We start from the raw sequence: 27,658 nt of genomic DNA on the forward strand, positions 1-27,658 counted from the left end.
GTATTAATCACACTGACGCCTGGCACTGCGATCTGTGACCCAGTCTTTTAATTGCATCCGCTCTGCTTTGCTCCCTCTCTCCCTCTTTATCTTGCCTCTTTCCCCTTTCTCATTCCTCAAGCCTCCTCATGCCCGTGCCCATGAGAGAAGGCTAATGCAGAGATAAGAGGGAGGGCCAGGGATGTGCAAAACCCAAATGCTCTACCAGTAAGTGCCCCGGCCAAAACTCACAGGACGGCAAATGCAGCAGCACATTATTAACACACTGAGATCCAAGCTGTAATGTGGAGCGAAGCTCACTGTGTAATGTGATGATGTGCGAGTGATGTGGTGTGCAGAGAAAAACAAATATCTGTGAGGAAATCTTCATAATCCACTGAAGAACCATGACAACCTTTGAAAAACCCCCATAGAGCATGTGGCCCACACAACATCCTGTATGTGTGCGGTTACATTACACACAGATCTGCAGTATAAAGACACTCTGTATCCTGACAGGCTTGTATGGCTCCAACGCAGGAGGGCCTTCTTTTACCGCTCTTCCTCCATCCCTACAGAAGCAGGGAGGTGACAGAGTGAAAACAAAGGTGTGATGGGGTGGGGGCGGCGGGGTTGTGGGGGCGGATATTGGCCACATAGACTTGACAGTGCAGTAACAATGTGACAAGTTTTCATTCAGAAAACAACCGTGTGGTGTTTAAAAAGTGAAACATGAGCTCTGACGCACACAGATGCAGGTTGACAGCACCTTGTCTTCCCACGCACGCACACACACACACACACACACACACACACACACACACACACACACACACACACACACACACACACACACAAACAGCTACGGGAACACAGGGAGTCTATGACACGCATTCCCATTTATGCATTAGCTGTAATAATCGTATATGCAAAAAGCTTGTGTCACACACTCCCACTCCAATGTCCTTCTTCTCTCTCACTCTGTCTCTTTATTTCTCTCACTCTGGCTCCCTTGCACACAGAAGCACACACAGCGACACACACATACACTTGCGTCGCAGTGGTTTCCTTTTGTGAGAGCGAGCTGTCAGAGGGAACTGTGTGGGCTTTTGTTAAAACAGAGAAGTGCAGAGGCAGAGAAATTCATTTCCAACTGCGGCAAAAAAAAAAAAAAAAAAAAAATCCTTTTCAGGAAAGTCACATTGTACCTGCAGTGTTTTAAAAACAGCAGCATGTAAATTGAATTAGTTATAAGCATTCCTGTGGGGACACAGTGGGCTGGATTTCAAGAGTTTCAAGGGTTGTGGATATGCTGCATGGGGTGCCTCAGGTTTGGCTACACATTCCCAAGATGCTTCACTTTATAGTAGTGATAAATCAAGACATCAGAAAATTGATTTTACATCTTTACTTGCCAATCACACCCGTTCTGCTGCAGCTAATTCACCTCCCACTGAAAGGTGTAAACTTTTCAAATTTTCTCTCGTAGGTGGAAAGAATATTATAACTCAGATGTGTCTGGAAGCTGAACTTGAGTAGATTTTTAGTTGCTGTGATGTCGATGTCATGTGAAAACCTTGCACCCTCAGTCTGTCCTCTCATGTTTAAACTTACAGTGGAGGATTACATGCACTGTTATGAATCATTTCATTTCATGAAAAATTTCCCCAAAGAGAACATGAAAAAAAAAAAAAAGAAGAACACTTGATATCCAAACTGAAAACAAGGCTGTGTCTCTTAAGTACTGAAAAGCTGGCATTTCAGGGATGAAGTACAGGTTATTTACAGAATTTAATTGTATCAGCAATTGATTTCCATGAAATTCAAAGGTGTAATCTCTTAGTTTGTAAATGATGCTTTTGTATTTTGTTTAGCAGAGCCACATCTGATTAATAAAAATTAATTGAGCTTATTGTGAGTGACACTGCTTATCAGAGTACTACAGAAACAAGCGGCTAACATTTCATTCATACTTCACTTTTGAGTCTTAATAGTGTTGAGTTAAACCAGTGAAACACAATCATTGTGGACGTAATTTCTTGGACATAAGCTAGCTAATCATATAATTAAAAGGGGTAGATAATAACGATCAGTCATGTTACTATATGCTCATATATCAGTACAGAATTAAAGCAGTCTTGCATACAGTATGTTCTGTATTTCAGCAATGCACGTTTACTTGTCAGTGGGCTCCATGCTGCTGTCTATCACATCCTCAGCCTGGCAAAAATACTGTTATTTGCAAATGGAGTGGGTGGCGTTGATTTTCCTGTTGGCTTGAGGAAAGCAGTGGGGTACCAGAGGGAATGTTTACTTAGCACTGTGCCACGACTGCGATGAGCAGCACCTTAACAAAAGCAGCTCCATATGCTCAGTCTGGACCTATTTACCAGCTCCGAACTCACAGCAAACCTCAAGTATAGTGATCACAGTGACACTAATCCAAACTTTATATGTCCCACACCAGCCCTTTTTTTGGTGCAATTTGTTTGCTGTAGTTTGTCTGGATTTAATTGCTTTAGCTAATATCATAATCTCCATTTACAAATCTGCCAAATCACAGACACAAAGCATTTCGCAGCTCATTAAAATTAGATCAAATTAGGAGTAGAAGCAGTAAATACAAGGTGAGAAATGCTGAGTAAAAGCAAGAATCATAAAAAAAGGCTTCAGTAGAACAGCAATAAAGGTTGTTACATGAAAGCAAATCTGAACAAAATCAAAAGTAAAATTGCTTCTAAAACCAGCAAGTGTGAAAATGTTAAAATCAGACTGACATGAGCCTGACTTTTTTTTGTGATGTCTTTTTTTGTGCCTCTTGTGGCTCTTTTGTGTTATTCTCTCAGCTCGCTTTAACAGTGGTAATAACTGACCCACCAGGGTGCCCATTTTTATGTCTGGCTGGGCTGGCGGCTCAGACTGGCTGTCCTGGTTTGCATGGGGGAGAAAGTACCTCAGTCTGCAGTGAATACAAGAGGAGAAGAGGATAGATGAGGTCAGGTGGAGAGGGGGGTTAAACAGGGAGGAAATAAGGACAGGAAGAGGATAGGGAGCTGTGACACTGGAGAACGGGGAAGTGGAGGAGACAGGGAGGAGATGGTGACAGGAAGAGGAGAGGGGAGGCGTGCATGGCCGACAGGTGAATGTGGTGTAGGCGGATGCAGAGGGATGAGGGAGGCATGCTCCATGTGGATGCACAAAGCAGGCTGTGCAAAGTTACTATCTGCCATCTGCATTATGCACATGTAATGCTTCCACACAAGGGCTGTTTTGGCATCCTCTGGGGTATTGTCGTGGCTCTACAAGCAGGATGAGACAAAGAGCATAGGTGTGTCTCTCTTTCTCTCTGTTGTGTGCGTGTGTGTGTGTGTGTGCATGCGGGCCTGCGTGTGGAGGGCTTGGTGGTCGGTGGTCACGGCTGCTTGCCCGCTCTGTTTTAGCCGCGTCTGTGTTGCACTCGCTGCTCTGTTGGACAGCATGTTCTCTGCCGTATGAGTCCAGAGAAGAGCAACCGAGCAGAATGACACCAGCCTCAGCAGCCTGCCAAACACCGCTGTGGATGGCAGGACGCACTAAAATATACAGGACACACACACACACACACACACACACACACACACACACACACACAGTAGCCTGCACACTCAAATAAGCTTACAAAGAGGCACACAGAGGCAGCTCAACACACATACACATATTTTCACATATCTAGACTACACAATACACGAAGAACAGAATACATAGGCAGCAAACACACACACTTGAGCGAGTGGTTTAATATCCTTGATAGTTTCCTCATCATGGTATAAAGTACAGACACACACACACTCACACACACACACACATTCATACACATACAGAGGAAGAAGGCAATTGACACAGTAGATCTTTGAGAGAAGGCTGTTAATAGCAAGGCACACAATTGTTCCTATTTATATGTAGTTTCTGAACTGCTGACCTGGCTGTTTGAGGCAGCACTATCAGCTGTTCAATATAGTGCATTACTGACATAACTTCAGTGCATTCATTAACATTTTAGTACATGTTGTTTGTATGTAATATGTTCAATAACTACACGTGCAAGCTTCAGGCTGCATTGAACACAGTGACACTCTTCACCCTGAGAGATGTATGATGAGTAAACAAGGCCACCCGGTGGCTGGAAGTCATGACATCTCCTTTTAGAAATGCTGTTGATCTTCTAAATCAGACACAAAGTAACTGAAAGAAGCTAAATTTGACTGACAGTCTGTGGGTAAGTCCCTGTCCAACCCCAAATGTGACTCTGGCTGTGACATGATGTTGACTGGGTTTAGACCATAGACGGTTTAGACCCAGTGGAAATTAACAATATGTTCAGCTTTTTAAGCCCAGTGACAAACACACTCTTCGCACTTTAACATTTATAAAAGATGGCTGGCGAATGGAGCCACATTTAAGTGTCAGTAGCAAAGTCTGATGTCCTTGTCTTAGTATCTGATTTTATAATCACATTTGAGCACCTATGAACATTGACAGCAAAAAAAATGTTCACTGAAATGAAAGTAGAAGATATACAGTGTCAGGTTGTAAAATAACTATATATAGTACATCTACAGCTTCCACATAGCCAGAGGCAAGACGTCCACTCAGTCCTCTCTTCCATCTGATGAAGTTAAGTCCAGTGGCAGCATTGATTGAACCTGTGGTAGAATATGTATTTTTTTTTTCTTATTATTATGAAGTTGTTGAAGGACTTACTGACCGTCAGGCCTTCAGCTTAGAAAACGCCCTGGAGCTACTTCTTTGTTAATTCATTTCAAGTTCAATTTTTCATACAAAGGGAGGCCGTAGTTTACCAAGCATAACATTACAAAACAAATTACATGCACTAAAGAACAATGACATTGAATAAGCACAGATTACTTATCAACACTGTCACTGTTTCGATTTCCATTATGATGTGACACCAATGACTAAACTCCTCAGCATTGTTTGTATATTAAAACTAAGGATTTTTAAGACTGTGAAGATTGTCCCAATTATGGTTTATTTGATACATTTTCTTATATATCTCTCTATCTCTTTTTTCTGTGTGCTACAGTATCTGCCACTTATCTCCCGCCTTCCCTTTTTATCCTACCATCTCCCTCTCTCTCTCAGACACACACACACACACACACACACACACACACACACACACACACACACACACACACACACACACACACAGTTTCTCTATCAGTAGCTAGTCTCAGCGTTGTCTCTTTCTGCCGCTTTCATCTCCATTTAACAGCGTGGCAGATCAGATCCCACCACCTGATTTGAATGTGCTTTGTGAACAGGATTTTTAATGAATAGCAAAGCATTTATGAATACCTCCACACTAAGTAGATGTGTCAGGAATCAGGGTCACGGTTCCAGCCCCTTGTGGGTAGGCGGTGAATGGTGAACTGAGAGCCGGCGCTGTACCCTTACAAAGAGCCTAAGACACTCCTCTGACAGTGCTGCACAATGGCAATGCCTTACAGACCACATTTCTGTTCCCATGCCAACTGGCACCACCACAGCTCACAAGACAGCAAACAGAGCCGCAGAGACCTTGCTGGTTTTATTGGAGAATTAACATTGAAATAAATATATGTAAGGACAGACACTCTCAAAGTAGCTCTACTTTGAACTTACTCCTACACGAATGCACACAGAGACAGGAACACACACATGCGCGCACACACATTCATAAACAGTGCTTTGCAGTGCACGTGTCCTAGAGCCTTGTTTCTCCAGCTGCACCACAAGAGAGCTGTCTAAGTGACAACAATTAGCCTGCTCAGTTCAAGCTAATTGAAGTCATTTACATAATACATGCTTGCCATCACAATTCATCTGTGGACAATTCAAGCAGGTCTGTGTCATATTGTCACAACCTGATGTTAAATCAACCCCTGTACCCCCCAACCCTCCCCCACCCTCCCCACCCCGCCTTGATAAATGATCCCCAAAAGAAGGCCATAATTTCATACAAAGCGTATCACTCACATTAGGATGTTCTCCACTGGGTTGTAGTTTTTTTTAATGAAAATATGGATTGCATTTGCCAACATAGACAGATGTGCGCATTGTCAAAACTGTGTTTACTATCCATCCCATTACGCATGCAATTACTCAGAGGCTGAAAACAAGCAGCCTCATTTGTGTGATGCTAAGCTGCAGTGGCTGAGGAGATCTAATGCTTTATTAGCCTGTTGTTTGGGAGCTGCCTTTGACAGGAAGCTGGGCGATGAATTAAATAGATGGGTTGATAAAGAGCTTGCTGTGCAGAATTCTTCATGCTGGATTTTGGAAAAATCATGCTGCCATAGCTCTTAACGGGCGATCTGTTCCTTGGGTGATTTATGAAATCAATTTGTCTTGTTATCAGCAGCCAGAGTTTGTAGATAAGATCAGAGCACATGCATTTCAACTTGGGGGTAGAGCGAGATGAGCGATAGGGTGTGTGTGTGTGTGTGTGTGTGTGTGTGTGTGTGTGTGTGTGTGTGTGTGTGTGTGTGTGTGTGTGTGTGTGTGTGTGGGCACAGTATTGGTCATATTGGGCATTCATGTCATTGCATCATCTGTGAATCATTGGATAACGATGAACCGAGTGCTGATTAAATTTGGCAACGAAATGAAAGGATTTGCCAGATTGTTGTATCTGAGACTCTGTTGGTTCCTCCTGTGTTTTGTGTGCTATAATGGCATATTCATGTCAGCTGTCTCTGGAGAACCTGCTCTGATGCACTCAGCAGCACCATCTCTCCCTGTCTGTTTCTGTGTCATCTGTCCCAACTCTTTACTCATATGTGGAGTGGAAAGACTTCAAAAGCTCCCTGTACCCAAAACCGCCCTCCTGTGCTTCTCATACAGACACACACGGTACTTTACCTTGGAAGCAGCTTGTGTGTGTGCACATGCAAACATGAGAGTCCTCACACCACCCTTACTTTTGTCTCAGTCAAGAAGAACAACCCTCAAAAATTCATTCAAGGTTGGGCTCCATGTGCTTAGCAGCAAAGCAGGGAGCACAATCTGCCCAGTCAGCCTAATGTGCTTTAGACCTTCTCTTCATGCTTTCCCCGGAGAAGCCAAGAGAAATGCTGTTTTGACATTGCTATCCGTCTAGTTTGGGAAAAGAATGATATGAAAAAGAATTAGGTTCCCCCCGTGTATTCCGGTTCAGGAACAGATAAGCAGTTTGTTTTGCCAAAGACGTCAAAGCAGGGAATCAGAGGTGACAGCAGAGGGGATGAGATATTTCAAGATACGTCTTGATGGATGCGGGTTAATCTTAAGCCTGCCAGATGTGTCAAGGATTTGCGAATACCTCATGGAGTAAATCTCACTGTGCTGCTCTCTAATTCTGTACCCCCTTCCCCTTTTTCTGTCTGTCTCTGCAGTGAAGTTTGAGGATTGCCAGCGCAGCCGAGAGGTGGGCTTTGTCAGCAGCGACCCCTATTTCAGTGTGAGGCCTGATGGGACGGTGTATGCAGAGCAGGAAGTGGCCAACCTGTCAGACCCTGTCCAGTTCATGGTGACGGCCCGGGGGCTCCATGACCCACACATCTGGGAAACCACTGTTAAACTGGCCTTGGCTGGACACCCCCATCCTTTACCACTTACAAAGGTAACTAGAAAGAACAACTTGATGAATACAGAATCACAGGGGTACACTGACAGGAGCGCAAGAACTGTTTCCTCATAATTAAACTGCCAGTATGATAGATCATGAAATAATTAAATAGTAACTGGTGTCTACCACTAAAATGCCTTACCACAGAGTGTAAATAAAGATGGATATGGCCTCAATGACATCCCCCAAAGGTTTCTAAAGAGCGGTTTTGAATCTCAGAGTGGGCCGCTCCACCGTCGCCATCTTGGCACAACAAGCTATATTATTTGTCTGATATTATATATAAAAATCGCCCAGAACACAAACACCACAAACACGGCAGAGAGGTCACGTTCAGTGACTCGGATTACCTGAGGTGACACCGAGCAGACAGCTAGTGAACTGTGATGGCACTCACCTGTCACTCAGAGTGACCATGCCCTCAATTATCATAACTTTAAGCCTTAAGAAAATTGTAACAGTGAGTTGTATAAAAGTTCATGCCCTGTACAATTGTTATGAAGAGGGAAATTGGCTATAGAGACCAAAACGTATCTTTCCCCGGCTGTAAATGTTTTTATTTCAGCATTTCAGGACTCTATGGGATTGACTTGCTCTTGGAGTCAGCCTCAAGTGGCCATTCGAGGAACTGCAGTTTTTTGCACTTCAGTGTTGACTTGGAAATTACCTTAACTCATCTGTACTTTGTTCCAAAAAACCTTCCAGAGGTGGGAGGTGGTAAAGTTATTTAAAGTTCTGGCTGTGTGATGATGTAATTTTCTACTACTACATTGTAGTTTGGTTGTTATAGTGTTGGGTGACAGTTTTGGATCTGGTTCCTGGTTGGCAAAACACCAGATTTATTAAGCTCAGGCAAATCTTATAACAAACCTTTTTTTTCTTCTTGCTGCCTTTCTGTTAGCAAAGAACAATGTAGAAAACACTGAGGAAACAAGCTTCTCATTTTTACCCAGTTTAGCTTATTACATCACTCATTACATCCAGAGATTTGTATGCATATAGTATTTAAAATAATCATTTCAATAATTCTGCATCGGGACTTCTGTATTTGGAGCAAGTAGGAGTACATAGGTAACAGCCTTACTTCAGTGTGTCAGATACATTTCCACACAGCATCTTCTGCTGTTCAATTCATTTTCACATTGTAGCTACAGGTTTTGAGAATCACCTTGGCTTCCAGTCAAAACTGTTTCTGCCTAATCAGCCAACAAAAGGTGGTTACAGAACTTTGTTTTAGTCATTTTCAACTTTAGTTACTTGCAAATGTTGAAAGCCAAACCCAATTATATTTGATAAAAAAAAAAAACATTTGAAGAGGATTTAGAAGTTATAAGAGGATTTGAAACTGGATTTAGTTTCAATAAAAAGCTATTAAAGCTCAGTCCTTGGTTGTTTTCTGTTCAGATATTCTTCAGTGTTTGGTGCAGAAACTCTACAGCATCTTCTTGATAAACACTCACAACAATCAGCAAATACTTTTACTGAACAAATAAAATATGAACAAGGTGAAATGTGATGAAGCATACTTTCAATGATCAGACCCATTCTTAAGTCCTTTTAATATTTACAGTAAGGACACTTTGCCGTGTCCCTCTGACCCTGCAGGTACACACAATTCCTCATCGTGTACATGGTCTTTGTGTTCCCTGCTGTATCCAAGGCAACGGGTTTTTTTTATAAAGAGTGGATGCACAGCAGTTAAGATGCAGGGCTTTTTTTGTATGTGACAAGTTGAGATATGACCCTATTTGCTACCATGGCTCTATTAGCTAACAGAGACTGTAAAATTACAAAAGGCCGAATGTAGCCGTGGTTACTGACTTCCACTACTGGGCTGCACTTTGTTGAGCGACAAAGCCATTATCATTTTTCCTGCACTACTTGTTGAACAACATTGGGCTTAATGTTCAGTCATGTTTCTAATCATGACAAAAAGCCCAAGACTCATGTAGCTAAAATAATTGCAGAGTGGGGATTAAAATTCTGCCCACTCCTGGCAGTGCAATAATGGAGACTGGGAAATAATTGACATTGATTGAGCTAATGTTCCACTCTGGCGGAGTCTGCGAGGACCAGGTGATGTAGTTTCAGCATATAATTATGTTCCCCACATTGTGGAGATAGAGAAAGATTCAATAATTGAACAAGAAATATGTGTGTTTTCTCTAATTAGTTTGAAAACCAGATTTTATACGTACAGTTCAGTATGCATTAAACTGTCTTTACATGTGCCCTTGTCATTTATTAATCAGATAAACAGGCGCTACAGTTGAATTTAATTCCAATCTCCTGAATGGAAAATTACTGGTATACCCTGAGGAGAAATTAAAATAAATACTTGTTTCATTAAGAGCGTAGTCATAAAAGATGTAATTATTAAAATGAAACGTGCTACAGGATGTGACAGGAACGTGGGTGACAGAATATCTAAATAAGGGACCAAACGTGAAAAATCATTTTGGTTGTTGATTAATTTAATTTGTGTATTGAAGTATTTGTTGCATGTTTCATATTGCACATGCAACACTGTTATTTCTGATGGTCTCACATTATTAAAGCGACATAAAATAAAGGAATTTAGTGAAGCAGTGAGTGACAACCTCCACAAGGCTGAAAAATCACCCTTTTTAGCAGTTTGTCGTTACTGACATCAACTATTTATGACTTGAGTGGGAAGTGTGACATTTATAAGTGATCACAGTTTTCTGGTAGACTTGTTCAGTTTGGTTGATTCATTTTGTGTTACATTCTGTACTCTCCTGAATTGAACATTTATTAAGATGCGACTGCGCCTTAATTTAACACGGAAGGCAGAAAATCAGTCCATACAGAGCGGCGGAGTCTGTGACCTGCTGTAATGTCAAACAGCCCTGCAGACGAGGCTCTGTGGGTGAGGTCATGTCGTCCAGTTGGCGTGGGCTTCCTTTTCCCTGCAGCCATCTCTGTTTTGCTCCTTCACTATGAAAGATGGCTCATTGATGAAACACACAGTGCATGTGTCGCCACTCTAAAGCTCAAATTATACTTTCCATGACTGTGTAGCCACAAGTGTTTATACATGTAAATTTATCCGACAAAAGTTTAAACTTTTGTAAAGTGTGAAAGTGTAATATAATCCTCATTGTATTATAAACAGAAGACCATGCACGTTTGTGTTTATTACAAATACATCTGACTTTTTAATCACAAGTGGCATGAGCAAAATAAATCTGCTCTGATTGAGACACTCTAGATTTTTCATGTTTGCCAAAGTGAACTTTTAGTTTGGACACTTGCCTGAGGAAGAAAATACACATCCTGTAATGTAAACTGGCTGGCACCTAGAAATAACCCTATACCTTCTGTCTCCCTCTTCCCTCTTACATGACCAACGCTTCATTGTCTTAACAACATCTTACCTGTGCATATGTTGATTCAGTCTAGGGGCCCTGTCTGCCCTATCCATACATATGCTGATCTAGTCTAAGGGCCCTTCCTGGCCCAACTATGGATATGCTGATCCAGCCCAAGACCCCCTCCTACCCCCTTGCTACACTACAAGACCTCTGATAAACATTACCTTTTGTTATAACTTCCTTTCCTGTCTGACCAAATGTCTGTAACCCCAGGTATATGTAAATACAGTTGTCCATCCTTTGTCTTTCACTGTATAACTGTCCCCCTGCCCTACACTCGGGGTCAGTCTACTGCCTCAGAACCGCTCTGTGTCAGCTGGCTCACCGTATCCTGGGGTACCATTAAACTTACTTCTCTACAGCAAACTTCAAACTAAGGACTTGAGTGAATTTTCTTCAACATGCCCAATAAACCTAGTAACATGCGACTGTTTCCTCTTGTAAGCAGCAGACAGAAGGTAAAAAGTCCAGTTTTAGTAGCATTATGAACGGGTGAAGTCGGTAACAGGACTGTGCTGTGTGCACTTCAATCCAATGACTTCACATGATTTCTGGGAATTCAAGTTAAAACAGTGTTATCAGTGCAGTGCAGTGTTTTTGAACAGAGTGGCCCATTTTCCTTTTCCAGTTGAGTCAACACAGACATGAAAAGTTGTTATCTGAGCCCATCTCCCATCTTTTTTTTCTGAAAGTCAATAGTTGTTTTAGAAAAGAGGTTATCATAATCTCATCACCTAACCGCAACCTATCTCTGCATAATCAACGTGGCCGCCGCAGCGGAGGATATAAACAGCTCAGGATATCCTCTTCTGCCCAGTGGCAATTAAAAGACAGTGTACTGACAAATAATGTGAGAGAGACGGTGTACTCTAACAAATCTAATGCATGGTTCAAATATCCTCAGATGAACAGGCTGCAACACACAATATACTGCGGCTTTTTACTCTTGCTTTGTTGTACAGCGCCGGTCACAGTGCATTGATTTGCTTTTAATAATTGGCTTAGTTTCTCTCTGCTGTGTTTTAGTAGCAGAAATTAGCATACTTGGAATGTGCTCCATGGTCGACCAGCTCATTTTACTATTTAATTTTCCAGTGTACAATACCACAGCAATTGAAGTGTAGAGCATCTTTGGCCTGAGAGCCCTTTCTGCCGTGTTTATGTACTCAGGCTATCGCACCTCACACAGGTAGGGCCTCTCGTTGAGTGCTCTCCAACTCGTGCTGATTTCATGGCACATTGGTTTGCCTTCTCCACCAGCTTAGAGCCCATCAGTTATGCACCGCTGGATTTGGAGTCGACCGGTTGTCAGAGAAGGGTTTTAGTGCTTATTTGATTTGAATTTTTTTACCGTACGCTCCCCTGGACAGCCTCACCTGTTCAAGGTAGATTACAGCGGAGGCCAGCAGCTGGGTGGAACGTGGGACTTTGGGGTCGTTGAAAAGCAACACTGGCAGGGTTGGATGGTTGCACTTTTGCTGTGTGCTTTAACTTTGTGATTATAGCCTGATTATATTGACAGTCCACACCAAAAAGGCTGCACGTCTCAACAGGAAAATAGGAGCAAACGCAATTTCAATATTTTTTTTGATACGAAGTTTTTTTGTTTTTTTTTTAAAGATTTTTTCTTCACTCCAGTTGTTGAGAGAAGATCTCATGGGAGAACATTCTTACTGAAGACTAGTACTCTGGTCTTTTTTTTTTTTTTTTTTTTTTTATCAAAGTGAACCAGCAAAGGGAACTGCAGCTCTAAAGACATAAAAAAACATCAAAAGACCTGAATGAAATGTTTTCGGAGCCACACTGAACAGAGAATGGGCAATGAGCACACACTCTTATTGTATTGTTCTGCCTGTTTGTCAGACTGATAACCTCCAGATGTCAGCTCCAGGGCTCGGGGGTTGCAGGCCTGAAGAATGCCGCAGCAATGCGCAGGCTGCCTGGGAGCAGAGAGCTGCCAGCTGGCCCTGTCTGCCTCTGGGTTTCAGGAGCCCCAGGCACATCAGGGACACACTAACTGAATGCCTGTCATGTGTTGCACAAACACACACACACACACACACACACACACACACACACACAAACACTGGGACACGCAAACGCTCAGACAAATACATCGGCACATATGTTCATGCATTATTTTTACACATTCGTACGTGCGCTCACATGCTTGCATCAAGGCCAGCACATATGATTTCCCATATGTGCACACAGGCATGACTGAAACTCACTGTACATGCACATACTATAAACATACACACACATTAAAACAGAAAAAAACCCCACAAACTCTAATAAGCACCTAGCTTCCTGGCAGCCCACAGAAAGCATGTTCCAGTTTTTCCTTCTTTCCTTTGTAATTCTGGTATTGTCACAGTGCCAACAGCCTGTCATCTGCATAGCTATTTGAAAGTGAAAGTCACATGCAGCCACTGTGCTGATATCATCCACATGCAGACGTACAATAAGGGACGTCTCCCTTTCATTGTCTCTCTCCGAGTCTCTCTTTCTGCCTGACCATTTCTCTTCTTCATTTCTGTTCTGGCAACATTGACAAAGGAATGTCGTGGCCTGACCAGTCGGGTGCTTCGACCTCGTTATCGTCAGGCCTGATGGGTTTGCCTTCGTCAGCAGGCTGATTGTCGTATTGAGCAGCTAGTCATTCACTGTGTTTTTCTGCTGATAGCCAGCAAGGCAGATAAGGACTTTATCATGGTAGCAGCGTACCGGGCTGAGCATAGATGAGGAGGAGGCCTGTTCATGGAGTCACACTGTATATGTTTTCTGTATTCATTTCTGTCCATATGCACTGACACACAGACAGTCCTGATGATTCATCATTGTCTGCCAGAGAGAGTGTTGTTTATCCTCTGTTGCATGTTTGTTTTTTTTTACATACTTGTTTGTTTTCCCTTTGTTTTTGTTTGTTTGTTTCAAATGAGCATCTGCAAATACACACACACACACACACACACACACAGCCACAGAAACACACACACAGCCACAGAAACACACACACACACACACTCACACACAAAAACACACACACAAAAACACATACATATATTCACAGACGGAGACTAATTCCACCCGCCGCCCGTGGAGGAGACTGGCACGCTCTCTTTCTCCCTCATGCCAGTTGGTACCTGTGCGTGTTTTGGATGAGCGGAGCTGGAACGAGACTTATCTTATCTGGGAAACACATCTGGTCCTCTCGTTTCCTCTTTCTGTCCTCTAACCATCCACCCAGGTCGCCCCACTCCCTCTCCGTCGTGCTCGTGCCCAGATAAACCAACAGCCCTGGCTGCCCGAGACCTGCACCGAGCTTGCGGTCCAGTCCTCTGAGCTGTGAATGCGTAAAGACTTAAAACAAAAGATGAAAAATATGCGCTGTGTTTGCTCAGGTGTAGCTTACACTTTGCCTCGCTCACAGGCAAAGCAGGTGTATATTGATAGGATGAACTGCTGGTCTGTGTTTGGCATGGCGATGTGTCAGTGGTCGCTCGTGTGCACACGCTCGTGTCTGTGCCTGTATGACTGCGTTGTGTGTGTTCCAGATGGGATAAGCAGGAGAATTTCCACTGTGCTTCAGGTGACAGCGGCACACTGCCAGTGAATGTGTGTGTGTACGCAGGGTGCGCAGACAACAATAGGATTAGGTGGATTACAGCAATACAACCATCTTACACAGGAGGACACCATAGAGGATTGGGGAAAAAACACTCTTCTTTTACACACCCTTCTAACCCGTATTTCACCTGGCAAGATGAGTAAGAACACAATCTTCTCTCTGCAGCTATAGCCAGGGGGAGTCCTCGCAGGGGTAGAGGGGGGATGTATATACACCCATATGTTCCTACATAAGAGTTGCCCATAATGCCATGGCTCTGTGTGATGTTCAAAGGAACCTCAACATCAAAAATAAGAAATAGCACACACAAACAAACCTGAGGAATAGTATAGTAGTCCAGAAAGTTCACATACTATTTGCACTTTCTACACTTTTTAAGGAAAAACACTGATATTTCATCAATACTTTTTTTTATCTGATGACAGACTTCTGTCACATTTTTGGTCCTGAGCAGGGACAGAGAACACAGGGACAAGCAGGAATAATGATGTCTGCCTAAAAAAAACGCGCAGGGTTGCAGACACAGCACAGCATCTCTTTGGACCAAACCTAGCCATGGAGCCTAGAGGAGGTCTCGCTTTCTTAGGCAGAAGCCGAGGGCTTGGGTGGGCTCAGGTGTCTTGCCAAGGGCCTCATGAAATGTGATGCAGCAGCTCTCAGAAAAAATGTTTATTTAAATTTCCTTGTGTTTGCTTCTCTGCCACTCTCCCAAAGTGGCTTTATTGTTAGTGTGACATCCACTATTTTAGTTTCAATTTTAGCAGAGCGGGAAACTTGTCATTTCACAACACTTTACAGATTCATCTTCCAGCCTGTTGTGGCAAAATAGCATTCTTCAAATGATAACATGCGCGAGCTATTCACTACAAGATGTAGGATGATATGATATATTTGGCTTTTTCTTTGCAGGTTGGCATTGAAGAAATGCTGTCAAGAGTCTGGGAATCCCAGCCCAGAGTTATCAAGTTTCCTCGAAAACATCAGAGAGGCTCCTCTGTCAATGGGCTGAGGCGACAGAAGAGAGACTGGGTCATCCCGCCTATCAATGTGCCTGAAAACTCCCGAGGACCCTTCCCTCACATGCTTGTCAGAGTGAGTGACAGTTTGTATAATTTCAGCAAATACCACACATCTTTTCCTGATGTGGAATGTCTTTGTTGCACCGCAGAACTTTTATGTAACTTGTCTTTGCAGAGAAAAGCTCAGATTCAAAGAAAAAGCTAAGTAGACAACCTACATATTCTTTCTAAGTACTTACTCAGACCAGGCAAGAGAGAGGAGTGGGGAATAAACTGTAATATCTCTTAGAATCACCACAAGGCCGAGACACTCAGCATTCTGGTATTTTCTATCAAGCACGCCCAGCAGGCGAAAAGCGCTGCTCTTGTCTCGGATTTAAGTCATGATGCCAGGTGATTTCTCTCCTGGCCTCTGGGCACCACAGCCAGGTGGGCAGACAAAAGGATCATTCTTACTTGGAAAGCACATAAAAACACGCACTTCATGCTTGGTCTTAGAATAGTAGATATAAGGATAACTTAAGAATGGTGTTTCTTCACCTGTTAATGTGGCTGGCAGGCTATTTTCACATCACAGCACATCGCTTGTTAGATTACAGCACATCTGCTCTAATGAGTGTTCATGGCATCTGTATTGTAATGAGTCTAGGGAGCTTGGATACTTGTGGAGGTTAAATGTCTGTCAAAAGAATGGTTTCGACAGCAGGAAGTTGATCAAATTAACGTTTTTATTTGATTTGTTATGATGGATGCTAATGATTCAGTGGAGGCTCACGTTTGCATTGCCTTAAAGTTACAGACAAAGCTCTAAAATATTGGCATTATCTATGTAATTTCAAGATTTTTAGATTTTTATTCGTGACATTTTTGCCTTTATTTAATATTATTACAGTATAGAGAGATGTATAAAGCTGTGCATGTTCATGATTCTGAATATTCCTCATTGTCATACTGTGCATGCTTTAATGAAGTGCTTTTATATGCCTGTCTCTGTCTGTACACCAGTCTCTCAATGAAAAGAGCATCAAGGAAAAAGCACAATTTCACAGAACAGCATTTCGCGCTAAATGAAATTACTACACAGGGAAATAATCAAACATAGGAAAATGCCAAAGCAGAATGAATTAAAAGAATAATTCAATGGGTCACACAACCATCATTAAAAATTATAATAATTTATATTGTAGATTTGACGACTAGCATTTAGATTCAAACGTGTAGAAAAAAAAGACAAAGGTGTATACAACTGCACAAGGTTCGCTCATTCTGACCACACGTCTTCATTTATCACCTTTGTCCATGTGTAAAAATGGTTTTCAATGCATATGTGTTGTTTATACATGATGCACCAGGAAGCAAAGAATTCAGTTTTACATGGCTTTGCAGCTCTACAGTTCTTACAATCCAGAAAAAATGTTTAAGTGAACATGAATGTAACAGCTTTGTAATTACAACCAGTTTAACACCAGTGACTATCAGAAATAAGGAAAATCGAAAGTAAGTTGCTCATGGAGGCGTCGTACTGCCTGTGCTGTGCTGCTACTCTAAACTCCCGTCATTCACTGCCTCTTATCGGTCTCTCAGACAGACGTGCAGCTTTCTGCTGGCATTTCTGACACACACACACACACACACACACACACACACACACACACACAAACATATACACACATATATACACACACAAAGTCCCTTACGCCCATTTGTACAGCGAGGCTTACACTCCCGGATTACGGAAATCGCCTTTCACCAATGTGTTTGCAAGAGGGCAGATTTTCCACCAAAGCATGGGAACACTCACCCTCACGCTGTGGAGTGTCAGGGGAGGCACCAAATTGTGCTGCCCTGCTGGAGAAATGGACCCCCTTTTATCCCCTTTTCACATGTCAGGTTTTAGATGGTTGGATTAAACCTCATGGGCTTCCTTTGTGTGTGTGGTCATGTGAGTGTTGAGGTTGTGTGTGTGTGTGTGTGTGTGTGTGTGTGTGTGTGTGTGTGTGTGTGTGTGTGTGTGGTGGGGGGGTATGGGTGGGTGGGTGAAATGTTCATTTGTGTATGTGGAAACATCTTGCAGCTTGCAGTTGTATGTGAGCACAGTATAGGTGTGTGCCAGCCCTCAGCCATAGCTAAAAGCAGTGCACCATGGGGGATGTGACTCTGTTGCTCTGAGCTCATCTGTCCCCGGCTCCCCCTGCAACACAACTCTCCATTCTGACAGGCAGCCACGGAGAGGAACACTGGGGATTTTGTGCTTTATCTTGCTGGTCTCAGAAGTGGCTAAGCACAACCTTTAAAGCTTACACACTTGATTTCAAGACACACCAGCTCTCCCTTGCTGTTCAAACTCTTTGAGTCTTAGCTTGTGTTTCTACACGTGAGCCTTCACATAGGCAGGTTCAGCAGGTTTAAAAAGCCCAATTAACCTGCGGAATGTAATTACCGCTTTGCAACCATCAAATAATACAAGTGACATGCCCAGAGAGGTGAGTAGTAGCCCGGTGGTGGTTTTCTTTTTCATTCAGTGAGAGGCTAATGTACAGTGAGTCTGCTGCTGTAGGATATTTGATTAATCCCAGTTACACTGACAGATCCAATAACACATAGTCTTTGCTGATTTAACTGTAAATAACAACTGATATGATAGCAACATTTTGAATAATTAATTCATTTATTTACTGATTCAGTCATTCAGTGACATTCACCACCACCATCATCATCATCATCATCATTGCAATATTCTTCTTTTGAAAACTGCTTTTAGTTTAAGAGAAAGAGAAAATGTTCTCTCTCTCTCTCTTTCTCTAACTCTCACTCTCTCTCACTCACACCCTCACACACACACACACACAAACACACACGAGTGTGCAAGAGCTTCATTCCAGCACTGGCCATTTTTACCTTGACATGGGCAATTCAGTCATGAAGAACCACAAGTGATGCAGCCATGATGGCATTGATTTACCATTGTGCTCAAATGCTTCCAAGCTTTTTCTGTCAAATTATTTGACATGACAGTTGTAAGTGCAGAGGAAATGGAGAGGTTGCAAAACAGCTCAAGTTAAATGGATACTGAGGTATATGGCAAGAGCTCCTCCTTTTGAGAGACTGAAAAGCAGTGAAGGTGGGAGACGGAGGAGGGAGAAAGGGAGACTAACTGAAATTGAAAAAAAAAATAGAAAAGAAAAAAATAGAAAGTCTTTAGAGAGTGCTGTAAATCTGCGGGGTGAGAGAGGCCAACATTAGTTTCAGGCCATTTGTGGCATTCTCATCTCAACCATCTCCTGCAGCACCTACACTGGGGCCAATGAGGCAAAACTGATGGAAAGCAGTCTGAATATGGGAGAGAAAAGATCCTCCTTTCATTTAACCAGGCCTCAAACACTGGCTTCCTCGCTGACCCACGGTTAGGACAAGGAATCAAGGAAGGAGCTGGAAATAATTGAGCACATTGCGGACGGTTATCTTAATATTATGTGATTCCACAGCCAAGGGAAAGACTAAAGAGACACGTCTGTGTTTTCTGTTTCTTTTACGCTCTGCGTGACTCTGTGCCCTGTCCATGGAGCTAAATGAAACTGTAATGATACCTGTATCTCTAATGATAGCCTTATCACGCATACACATTCTTGAAGAACTATGAAGGTCTCAAGGTGAATAGGTGAACTGGATTATTACAGTGCATCTCGGTATGATTTAGTTTACCTCATTATTTTGAATAGGCCATTATGGTGGTGCTCATGGCTAACACTGAATGAGTCACAGTCAGAAGAACTACAGGCCATTCATTTAGCTGGATTTTATCAGAAGGAAACAAGCCCACCAAGAAAGTAAACTTTGCAGAAGAGAGCTTGACTCACTTACTCTAGAAACAGAGGGAATGTGTGGCTTCTTGTTGGTTTTCTAATTTGGTTTACTGTGCTGAACAGCTCAAATTTATGTGATGTATATACATACATATATATATGTGTGTGTGTGTGGGAGCAAGTCAGCTCAATGACATTGTAATGTCTGAACTGCTGTTTGCTCAGTATCCAAAATGAAAATACGATGGTTTATTTACAACCTCATATTGCACAGTGTATTTCATTAAAGCTCATAATGAGTTCATAATATGTTTTTTGGATCCGCTTGTTTTGTCTGCAGTTTTATTGCATCCCGTGTGCATTCAAATATATTGTGTCCATTGTGTCTGGTTTATGTGGGTATGCATGTGTGCATGAGTGTGTGCGTATGGCTGTGTTTCCACCAACATATGGGTGCACAATGTAGTAGGCAGAACATACACCACTATACTACATTATTCGAGACCAAATTTATCTAAAAAATAACACCTGACAGAAGTTTTCAAAACATTTATTTACTTATTAATTATTCTAGATGAGTTTCTAGATGGAAAGCATCTCACATTTGTCCCGTTCTGAAAAACGCAGTGAGAGATACTGTTGAAAGAACCACAACAAAATAAACTTTTCAAACCACTTACTTAATTATTGCACAAATAACTTTATTACCAAATTTATTTCATATCTAGACCACCTAATTGTGAGGGAGTCGTAACTCAAATCCTTGGCTACTCTCAGCTCCAGCTGGATATAGCCAGGGGCTTCAATTTCATTTTGTCTCTCTGATTTTAAGCAGTACATCAAAACACTGCATTGTATTAACATAGCATGTTATGACTGTGAGCTCTCTCTATACCGAAAGTGATAACGGCAGTTGTCAGCTTACCCCAGGTTACACAGGACTTAATCCTGACCAAGGGGAAAGTGTCAAATATGACAGATTATTTGATGTTAATGTCAGGACTCACATGATATCAGTGTGTTTTGTCACATGTTAGCAGAGTGAAAATCTCAAGACTGTGCAAGAGTAAAACTGTAGGGTTGAATTGGGTCAGAGCTCCTTAAATGCTGCAGCTGTTCTGTTTTTAGTGGTACTGTTGTTTTCTTACTTTCTTACTGCACTGCTTCCTAATAAATGACATACACTCCATACAGTATATTCTACAATTTGCTTACAATTGAATTAAACAACTAACAATGAAACTTTGTAGGTATAAATGTGAGGTCAAAGACTTTACAGCTGCTCTGTGCTAAACTACACCCACTGTCATAAACAAAGTAATTATCACTTGCTATCCACAGCAGGTGAAGATTATCATTAAGTAACTTTTACCATTGCAGTACTGAAAATGACTATAATAATACTATCTATAATTCCAGTTACAGTTAATATCAATAGAGCCATTAAGTGTCGGTTCATACAGTCATAATGCCTCTAATTCTCTGTCTGTTCCATCATTATAATTCGCAGTTTCATTTTTCAAGACGATCTGCAACGTCTGTCTGTGATAGAAATTCACTTTAGTTTCCTCAAGGAGCAGACAGAGTTTGTTGACATGTCTCTTTCTGGTTTAAAGGTTTCTAGGACACCCCTCACTCCCTTTTTTTTCCTGACATGCTCCTCAGAGAGTGTCCTAGAATCCAGCAGTTTCTTGGTGCTCAATCATTAACAATAACAGCAAGGTCTCCAGGAATAAAGTTCCTTTTAATCTTGTTCCACATACTTTACTTTTTCATGATGAGGATGTACTGTCTCACCCACCTCCTGTGACAGATCTGCCAAAATACTTCTCCTGCCTCCATCTTCTTCCTCTTCTAGGTCTTACTTTTTTGGAGCAGTCCAGAAAACAAGACTATTCAAGTTCAAGACTATTCATTTAATTTGTCACTGTTGTAATTGGTCTGTCATTCACTTTCACCTCTTCTTCACACAAGGCTGTTTGTCATTAACCTCACTTTAGAAGAGTTAGAGATCTGTCAAGACATATACCACAGTACCTCTATATTTATTTTACAGCTGAGGTTTGAAAATCTTCATTTATCGTCATTTAAATCCAACACTGCCAGTGATGTAGCTGCAGACACATGTAAACAGGAAGTTTTGCCAGATGTTTGATAAAACCCTAATTTATTCATTAGTAGTAAATTTATCTATTCATCCAATTAATGCCACAAAGCTGGATTTACTTTTCCTTTTTCAGCACTGTAAATATATACACTAAATATATTCAGATTTGATAGACATAGAAGGTGAAGTACCAGGTGTAATATAACAGTTGGCCCTAGGCCTTTGCTGTGAATGGATATGCAGGATAGTGTGATCCATGTGTTCACAAAGGTGTTTATGTGTAAACGTTTGTGCACGCTGGCTTTTGTTTACTGGTTTATGCCTGTGTCTGTGAGGGCATGTGTGTGTGTATATCTGTGTATTTGTGTGTGTCCCCATGTATTGTCTGTGTATTTGACTGCATGTGTGTGTGTCTGTTTGTCATTCTCAGCATCCCCAATTGGACAATTAGAATGTGACAGTCCCATTAGAGCCAGCCCAGTTGTACAAAGCCTGAGTGCTGTTGTGAGTGACACAGAGCTCAGCCTCTCACTAAATAACTGTCAGTCTGCCCTCGTCCACTCTGACCCCTCTGGCAGCCTCCCTCTGAGCCACTCCAGCTCCCCTCTGGACTCTCATTGGCAGCCTTAGCAGCTCCCTGAGCCAAGCATGGTCCTCCTTTCAAGCCTGGCCTCTTACTGATTGGTTGGACCTCGCTAGCCTTAGGCATGCCAGCAGGGCTTTCAACTGGCCTCAGGGTGCAGCTGATTGGCCAGGCTGTCAGGGCCGCATGTCCCCTATGGGAGCATGTGGCAGCAGCTTGGGTTGAGGGATGCAATTTGACAATAGCAGAAATGTGCAAGAGCAGCAGAAAGCTCCTCACTGCCCCTCCCTCCATCTAGAACTCTATCTATATCTATCTATCTCTGTATACCCTGTTATTTCCCTTTAGTCAGCCTTTCCAGCAGCCAACCATGCCTTCACTGTAATTATCTGTTCATGGCAGACCTGTTGTATGGTTTACCTATTGTCCTTGTACTGGGCAGCGCGGGAGAATGGAGCTTTTTTAACGAGTTGAATCTCTCCGGGGGTCTGTGGCCCGTTTGGGGCGGGTAAGACAAGGACGTCAGCCTTTGCCTCCTCCATTCCCATCTCAGAATTAGGGAATATGGCTGTCTTTATAAGGGAGACAGAATGGCTGCATTTGCTCTATTCTTCTCCCACACTGTGAATCAGGGGAATTAATGGCATTGTTAATGCAGAGAGACCGGCGGTACATTTCAACAGGATTCTCGCCTCTTGCAGAGCTCATCTAAATTGCCTGGCTAATGCCGTAATTGGGTTTGTGAGTCACTTCTTAACTTCCATTAATATTTGTTCTCCCTCTAATTGCCCCCTTTTTTCCAATCCTACATTTCATTCCTCTGTCTGGTTAATGGTCTGAGGTGGAGGCAGTGACGTGCGCGTACGTGTGCACGCTTGAGAAAGCGTTGAATCTATTTTTGAGCAGATACAAAATGTTAAAGCTGTGGGACTCCTTCTTCTCTTCTGGGTAATGATGAATGACATACAGGACGGAGATGGAGGGTATTTGAGTGTAAGAGAAAGATGTCAGAAAGGTTCACGGTCAAAATTTGAGGAACAACCTGCAGATATCTGTGATCCATATGGGCTTAGGATGAAAAAAATATCTCTCCTCCAAAGACTTCATATCTGTTTTTTAAAAGCGTGCCAAACACTTTCATTTGAAGGTTATTTATTGGATATGCTGCTGGCATTCAGAATGCTTTCTGCTCTTCATTAAAAGACATATTGCTTGACAATGCCTCTGCTTTCTCAGATGTTTTCCTCTAAGCTTTTTTCCTCTTTTCACACTCACCTATAACTGGATTGTCTTTTTCTCTTATACATCACATTAAAACAGCTCCTCTGGAGGAAGAAAAACATCACCCCCAAAAGGTTTCAGCTTTGTTTCCCTAAATTGTCAAGAAAAAAAAATCTTACCCTGTTATCTTTAAACCCAAATCCACTTCATGGAAACATTACCTCAGGAAACTCAAAGGATTCAATTCAATCGACCGTGTTATAAAGTGGAGAAGAATGGCTGAATAACAGTGTCAGGACGAGAGTAGACAAACCTTCCTCAGGTGGTGACTCTTGCTCATTTGTATTGATGGGACTCTCACTGCTTCCTTCCCACTGGGAGAAATGGGAGGAGGGGGTGCAGGAGAGTGAGAGACAGAAAGAGATAGACAAACTGATATAGCAACACAATCAGAGACAGAATGGGAGAGCACACCAAATGAAAAGGAGGGTATATAAGGTTAAAAAAACATATTTCATAGCTGCATGGAGCTTGGTTCATTTTCCATTCAGTTTCTGATCCATAATGGACTAGCCTGCCTGCTGCAGATGCAGCTGTTCTTATGAGTATCAAGGATAACTGTGTGCGACGGTGGCTGTCAGTGGCTCTCACTTGAGAGATATTAAACCTGAGCTCTCTGCAGCTTCTCTCTCACAGACCTCCTGTGTGACTATTTTTAAAACCATCCGCACCGTTCACTTCTCATGATGCCACTGAACTGACAGCTTTTACCGATCTTTATCACCACACTTGCATGTAAAGTTGCCATTATGCCTCCGTGCCAGCGACAGCTGGGGATTTATGGGGTTTTCCGTCCATCGATCTGTCTGTCTGTACATACGTACAAACGTCTGTCCATCATGAACGCCATGAGCGAATTTTTTCTGATTTGGCACAAAGGTTTACTTCTACTCTAGGATGAACTGATTCGATTTTGGTGGTCAAAGTCCAAAGGTCAAGGTCACTGTGACCTCACAAAATATGTTTTTGGCCATAGCTTATGAGTTTATGTGCTAAGTAATACAAAATACACTTAATACATTTTATTGAATTCCTCCAGTCTTCACTATATGTCTCATATGAGTCTGGACAGACATGGATGTAAACTTCAACTTGACTGGCTGGCAGAGGCATACAACCACGAGATGGTAATTCTAGTTGTATTTTGCAGGAAGAGAAGTTTGAGGCCTGCCAAAAACTTGAGGTATCACATTTTCCCTAATTGGAAATTTTGTTTCCATTTTGTCAGCTCATCTCTCTTTTTCTTTCATCCTCTGCTTCCATTTTCCTCCTATGTCATTTTGCTGGATGTTTATGTGGATGGTCTATCAGACTATTTGAATTCCTCTTACCCATCAAAAGTAGGGCACATCAGCTTTGAAGAGTGACAAGCACACAGCAGGAGGGATCAAAGCAATGCAAAACTGAAATTTAAGAGGAAGTTAAAAAGCATGTAGTTTTGCCATTTCCCTCATGTTCAACAAAGAGAAAACAGATACTGTATAACAGCAGGGAAAGATGAGACATTATCAAACACAGCGATTTTCAAGGATGTCTGTGTAGTCTTCAGATGCACAGATCCTTTTGATAATGCTGTTTAACATAGCAATTCACCCATTCACAGTGACTCATATTAGCAGCCATTTCAGCATCCCCACAAGTGCAAAAGGTTTACTGTGTGATCTGAATATTTTAACCCCAGCAGCAACTCTGAAGTCAGACTGCTCAGGATAGGAAAAACAGTTGTCTATTCCAGCATGATAGTCTCATTTTCTTTCTTTAAATCCACTCACTAAGGTGCCAGACCTGCTCTGAGTCTGCCATGCAAACATACAAAGAAGACTGAAAGCATATTTTAAAAACCATTAAATAGCTTGCCAGCAATTCCCCAAGTCGACAGGCAGCAGCGTAAAAAGGAGCAATAAAGCAAATAGAAATTAGACATATGAGCTTGCAGCTGAAATTACTGGAAATTCACACTACTTGAGGGAAATCTGAGTCATTTCAACAGAGAAGAGTAAGAGCATCAGAGGGCAAATTAGATTTGGATATTTCTTAAAGCCTGTTTAAAAATGTCACAGATTCTCTGATTATTCTCTGCTTAAACTGGTTCTACATGAAGATACGTCCATCAGGTGCTTAGACAGAACACCTCGTACTAATTCTGACTCGGAGCAGTTTGCCTCTTTATTTAAATTTTGGACGGTAAAAATACAAAATCATGCTTTAATCTCCACTAAATAACCATATTATTATTGTGTCTCGTGTAGAGGGTTCAGAGTGAGAGACAATCTAAAAGAGGAACAGGCCTCTGAGTATATGAGGCATCTAGTCAGTAAGTAGTTTCTATTAAAGGCATCCAGATATTTGGCAGACGCTGTCTTAATTATGGTTGACAGCTATGACAGCTAGAGCGTGACTGAGAGGCTGCCAGAAGGGTTCAGTCAAAGCCTGTCTGTGCCCTGAGTGGTTGGCATCACTTCCTCCAATAATGCATCTCAGCATGGAAATGCCATTAATTTGCCTGTATTTCATTTACCTACTGCATATTAACCATCCTTGACCATCCATTGTGTTGTTGGTGTTTTCCATATTTGGCATGTGGTGCTATCAGTGACATTTGTCTCATCCAGCAAAATAAATAACTGTGGTTATGCTGCTGTCTCTCTGATTTCTCAGAGATATACACACACATTATTGCATACATTAAAGATATTTGTTTTGCTATTGCTACATAGACGACATTAGCATTAACATCTGTTTTACCTGTCTCGCCAAGGGTTTAGCCATCGTTACGTTTCCAATACATGAGGGTATCATAAATCCTCTTAGCAGTGCTTCTTCAGACTGTATGGTACCGAGACGATACAAGCCGCCCGGGCCAGGGCGAGCTGGTCAGCTTGCTAACTCCGGTAGAAGAAAAGTAATGATAGAAGGAAAACAAGAGTGTTGCTTTCCACCACTACAGACAATTCTTGGCAAGTGAAGGAGTGAAGTTTGTTGTGAACTTGCAACATTTCTTCTAGACTAGCAAGTAAACAGATGTTATTGCTAATGTGAGCTATGTATCAATAGCAATTAATATAATTAATATATGAAATAATGTGTATGTATAAGAGAAATCAGAGAGACAGCAGCATAACCACGGTTATTTATTTTGCTGAATGAGACAAATGTCACTGATAGCACCACATGCCAAATATGGAAAACACAAACAATACAATGGATGGTCGGAGATGGTTAATATGCAGTAGGTAAATGCAGTAAAGGCAAATTAATTGTATTTCCATGCTGAGATACATTATGGGAGGAAGTGATGCCAACCACTCAGGGCACAGACAGGTTATGACTGAACCCTTCTGGCGGCCTCTCAGTCACGCTTTAACTGTCATAGCTGTCAACCATAATTAAGACAGCTTCTGCCAAATATCTGGGTAAAGTAGCGCTGCTCAGAGACCATATAATAACCTTATGTACTGTAAACGTAACGATGGCTGAAGCCCTTGACAAGACTGGTAGGTAAGCAGCTGTGCTAAAAAAAACTTACAAATAGCTCCTTTAAACATTTCTCTATTGGTTTAGGATTAAGAAGAACACAATTATAAGAGCTCAGGCCCCAAAAAGTAAGACAAATATAACAATTAGATTAAATGTAACCAATGATAGATGAAGGGAAAGAGGAAAGATCTTATTCATAGATAAAAAAATCATCCCTACAAAAATCAGTTTTCTACTGATTTCTATAGTGATACTCTACATAAGTTAACAGAAAATTTGAGTATTTAACAAAAAGGTCTAATAGGATAAAATGATAAAGTGATGACATATTATATCCAAATGGTCAAAGGTCAACTTCACTGTGACATCATAATGTTCATGCCATTATTCAACACTGTAACTCAGGAACAGAGGGGGAAGCTGTGACCACATTCACTGCAGTTTAACTGGTTGGTGCAGACATACAACTGAAAAGTGATATTTCTAGTTTAAACAATTTTAGTTGTCGATTGAACTGTCTTATCATTTTGGAGGATGTAGTGTGTAGTGCTGTTGAGCTATATTGCCTTATACAGATAGGTGTGTCTAATATTTGAGCCTACCTTCATTGATATAAATGAGGTGGACAAAATAACACCACGGCGGGTGTCCATAGACCTTATGTAGTAATATTAAGCTACACAGATCAAATAGCTGCCATTTCTTAAAGCACTAACAGCAGAATAAAGAGATATA

At 41.8% G+C, this 27,658-nt stretch overlaps 1 protein-coding gene across 2 annotated transcripts in view; it reads left to right on the forward strand.

Annotated features, from left to right (window-relative positions):
• The window catches only part of cdh4 (cadherin 4, type 1, R-cadherin (retinal)), a 194,085-nt gene that overhangs the window by 112,640 nt on the left and 53,787 nt on the right, over positions 1-27,658 (forward strand). For both annotated transcript variants that reach the window (XM_056401263.1, XM_056401273.1), the window contains exons 4-5: positions 7,395-7,621; positions 15,563-15,745. In XM_056401263.1, coding sequence (XP_056257238.1) covers positions 7,395-7,621; positions 15,563-15,745 — 410 coding nt within the window. The remainder of the gene's footprint in view (positions 1-7,394; positions 7,622-15,562; positions 15,746-27,658) is intronic.

The sequence above is a fragment of the Seriola aureovittata genome, chromosome 2 (genome assembly GCF_021018895.1).
Source record: "Seriola aureovittata isolate HTS-2021-v1 ecotype China chromosome 2, ASM2101889v1, whole genome shotgun sequence".
NCBI classification, from domain to species: domain Eukaryota; kingdom Metazoa; phylum Chordata; class Actinopteri; order Carangiformes; family Carangidae; genus Seriola; species Seriola aureovittata.